This window comes from Helianthus annuus, chromosome 5 (genome assembly GCF_002127325.2).
Source record: "Helianthus annuus cultivar XRQ/B chromosome 5, HanXRQr2.0-SUNRISE, whole genome shotgun sequence".
Classification (NCBI taxonomy): domain Eukaryota; kingdom Viridiplantae; phylum Streptophyta; class Magnoliopsida; order Asterales; family Asteraceae; genus Helianthus; species Helianthus annuus.
The window spans coordinates 133,452,319-133,454,161 of NC_035437.2; the positions used below are offsets into that span (position 1 = coordinate 133,452,319).

The 1,843-nt window shown below is 47.5% G+C and overlaps 1 protein-coding gene across 1 annotated transcript; it reads right to left on the reverse strand.

Moving 5' to 3' along the window:
- Positions 1–501: 501 nt before the first annotated feature.
- LOC110943636 (extensin-like) lies at positions 502–1,347 on the reverse strand. Its single transcript, XM_022185374.1, has one exon. The coding sequence runs from the start codon at positions 1,345–1,347 to the stop codon at positions 502–504; it is 846 nt and encodes a 281-aa protein (XP_022041066.1).
- Positions 1,348–1,843: the final 496 nt, after the last annotated feature.

Consider the following 1,843-nt stretch of genomic DNA (forward strand, 5'->3'; position numbering starts at 1 on the left):
AAATCACCCCTAGATGTTGACAACCCATAACTTTATTGTGTACTATGTGTAAATTGGTTGTCTTCATTCATATTTCCTTGTATTCTCTATGTGATATATCTTTAATGATCACCTAAAAATATACCTAATATTAATAATAGATTTTTCAGCACACAACTATGAGCTTATGGTTAGTATATCAAAAACAACAATGAATCTTAATGAAAATAATGTAGTTAGCATTTTAAAAGAATGGTGCACCTAATGAAAAACATATGAAATGAGTCAAAAATAAAAGTTCTAGCAATGTATGTTTCTAAAAGCCATGTGGGTATATACGGGCTATTAGGGTCTGTTTGGTATGGTGTAATAGAATACATGAGGGAATAGAATGGGTGAGGTAATGGAATGAACAAAGGAATGAAATGGATCATTACATTCCATAGTCTTGTTTGGTTACAATGCAGGAAAGGAATAAATCATTACCTTGTTTTTTTTGGTAGGTAAGAAAAGAGGAATGAATTAAATCGGCGATAGGTGGTGGCAGTGATTGGTGACGGCTAGTGGTGGTGGCAACGATGGGTGGCGGTGGTCGGTGGTAGCGGTGGTCGGTGGCGATGGTAGGTGGGTGACGGTTGTTAGCGGTGGTAGCGACGATGGTCGGGGTTGGCGGTGGTCTGCGGTGGCAGCTGGCGACGATGGTGGTGGCGACGACGGTGGGTGGTGGTGGTGGACACTCGACGGTAGCGGGTGGAGGCCGTGGAGGATGGTGGTGGGGGTCGGCGGAGGGTGGCGGTAGTGGTCGGGGTTGCGGTTGTTGGTGGTTGCGGGTGGCGGGGATGGTGGTCGATGGTGGTGGCGACGACGACGGTGGGTGGTGGTGGTCGACGGTAGCGGGAGGTGGCCGCGGAGGATGGTAGTGGTTGCTGGAGGAGGGTGGCCGTAGTGGTAGGTGGTGGCAGGTGGCGGCGATGGTGGTCGACGATGGTGGCGACTGGTGGTGGCGGCGGCGACGACGATGGGTGGTGGTGGTGGACGGTAGCGGATGGTGGCAGCGGAGAATGGTGGTGGTGGTCGGAGGAGAGTGGCGGTAGTGGTCGGGGTGGTAGTGGTTTGCGATGGTGGGTGGCAGCGATGGTAGTCGATGGCGGTGGCGGTGGGCAGCGGTGGCGGCGGAGGACGGTGGTGGTGGTCGGCGTTGGTTGGTGGCGGGTTGTGACGACGGCAGGTGGTGGTGGTAGACGGTGGAGGTGATGGGCGGTGTTTGTGACGTAGGCTGAGAGAGGGAATGGAATGGAAAAGAAAACAGGGGGAGTGGATGGAATGAATTTGAGGGAATGGAATGACTTTTGTAATGGATGATTCCATTATATTGACCAACCAAACAAAATTTTTTTCATTCCCTTGCAATAGTTCATTCCATTCCACCTCTCATTTCTGCATACCAAACACTACCTTATAGATACACAAATTGTGCTTGGAATTTAAGGAAATGCATCATTTGGCAGCTAAAGAATAATAGATATTCAGAATATTATTAGCATTGTGTGCATACGTTCACATAATTCCTTTTTGAAATACTATGATCAATTAAAAGTCGTTCTATAACCTAGGTCTGGAACGTTGTACAGTGAGGTGCAACCTCTAACAGCAACCCTAATCGCTTGGTATCCAACGTTGCACCCATTTATGATATATAGGTTGCCCTCAGGCGAGTTGTATAGTGAAGCACAACCTCTAACAAAAACCCTAATTACCATTAATGTTGACTATAACAACCCTCCTAAAATTTATTAGATAATCCCTGTCCATCCTAAAATACACCCCGTATACGAGAAGTGGGCCCGAAATACCTTTAACTTAA

Excerpts from the sequence above, each read along its gene's own strand:
- LOC110943636 (XM_022185374.1), bottom strand. The coding sequence starts at position 1,347 with ATGGAATCATCCATTACAAAAGTCATTCCATTCCCTCAAATTCATTCC.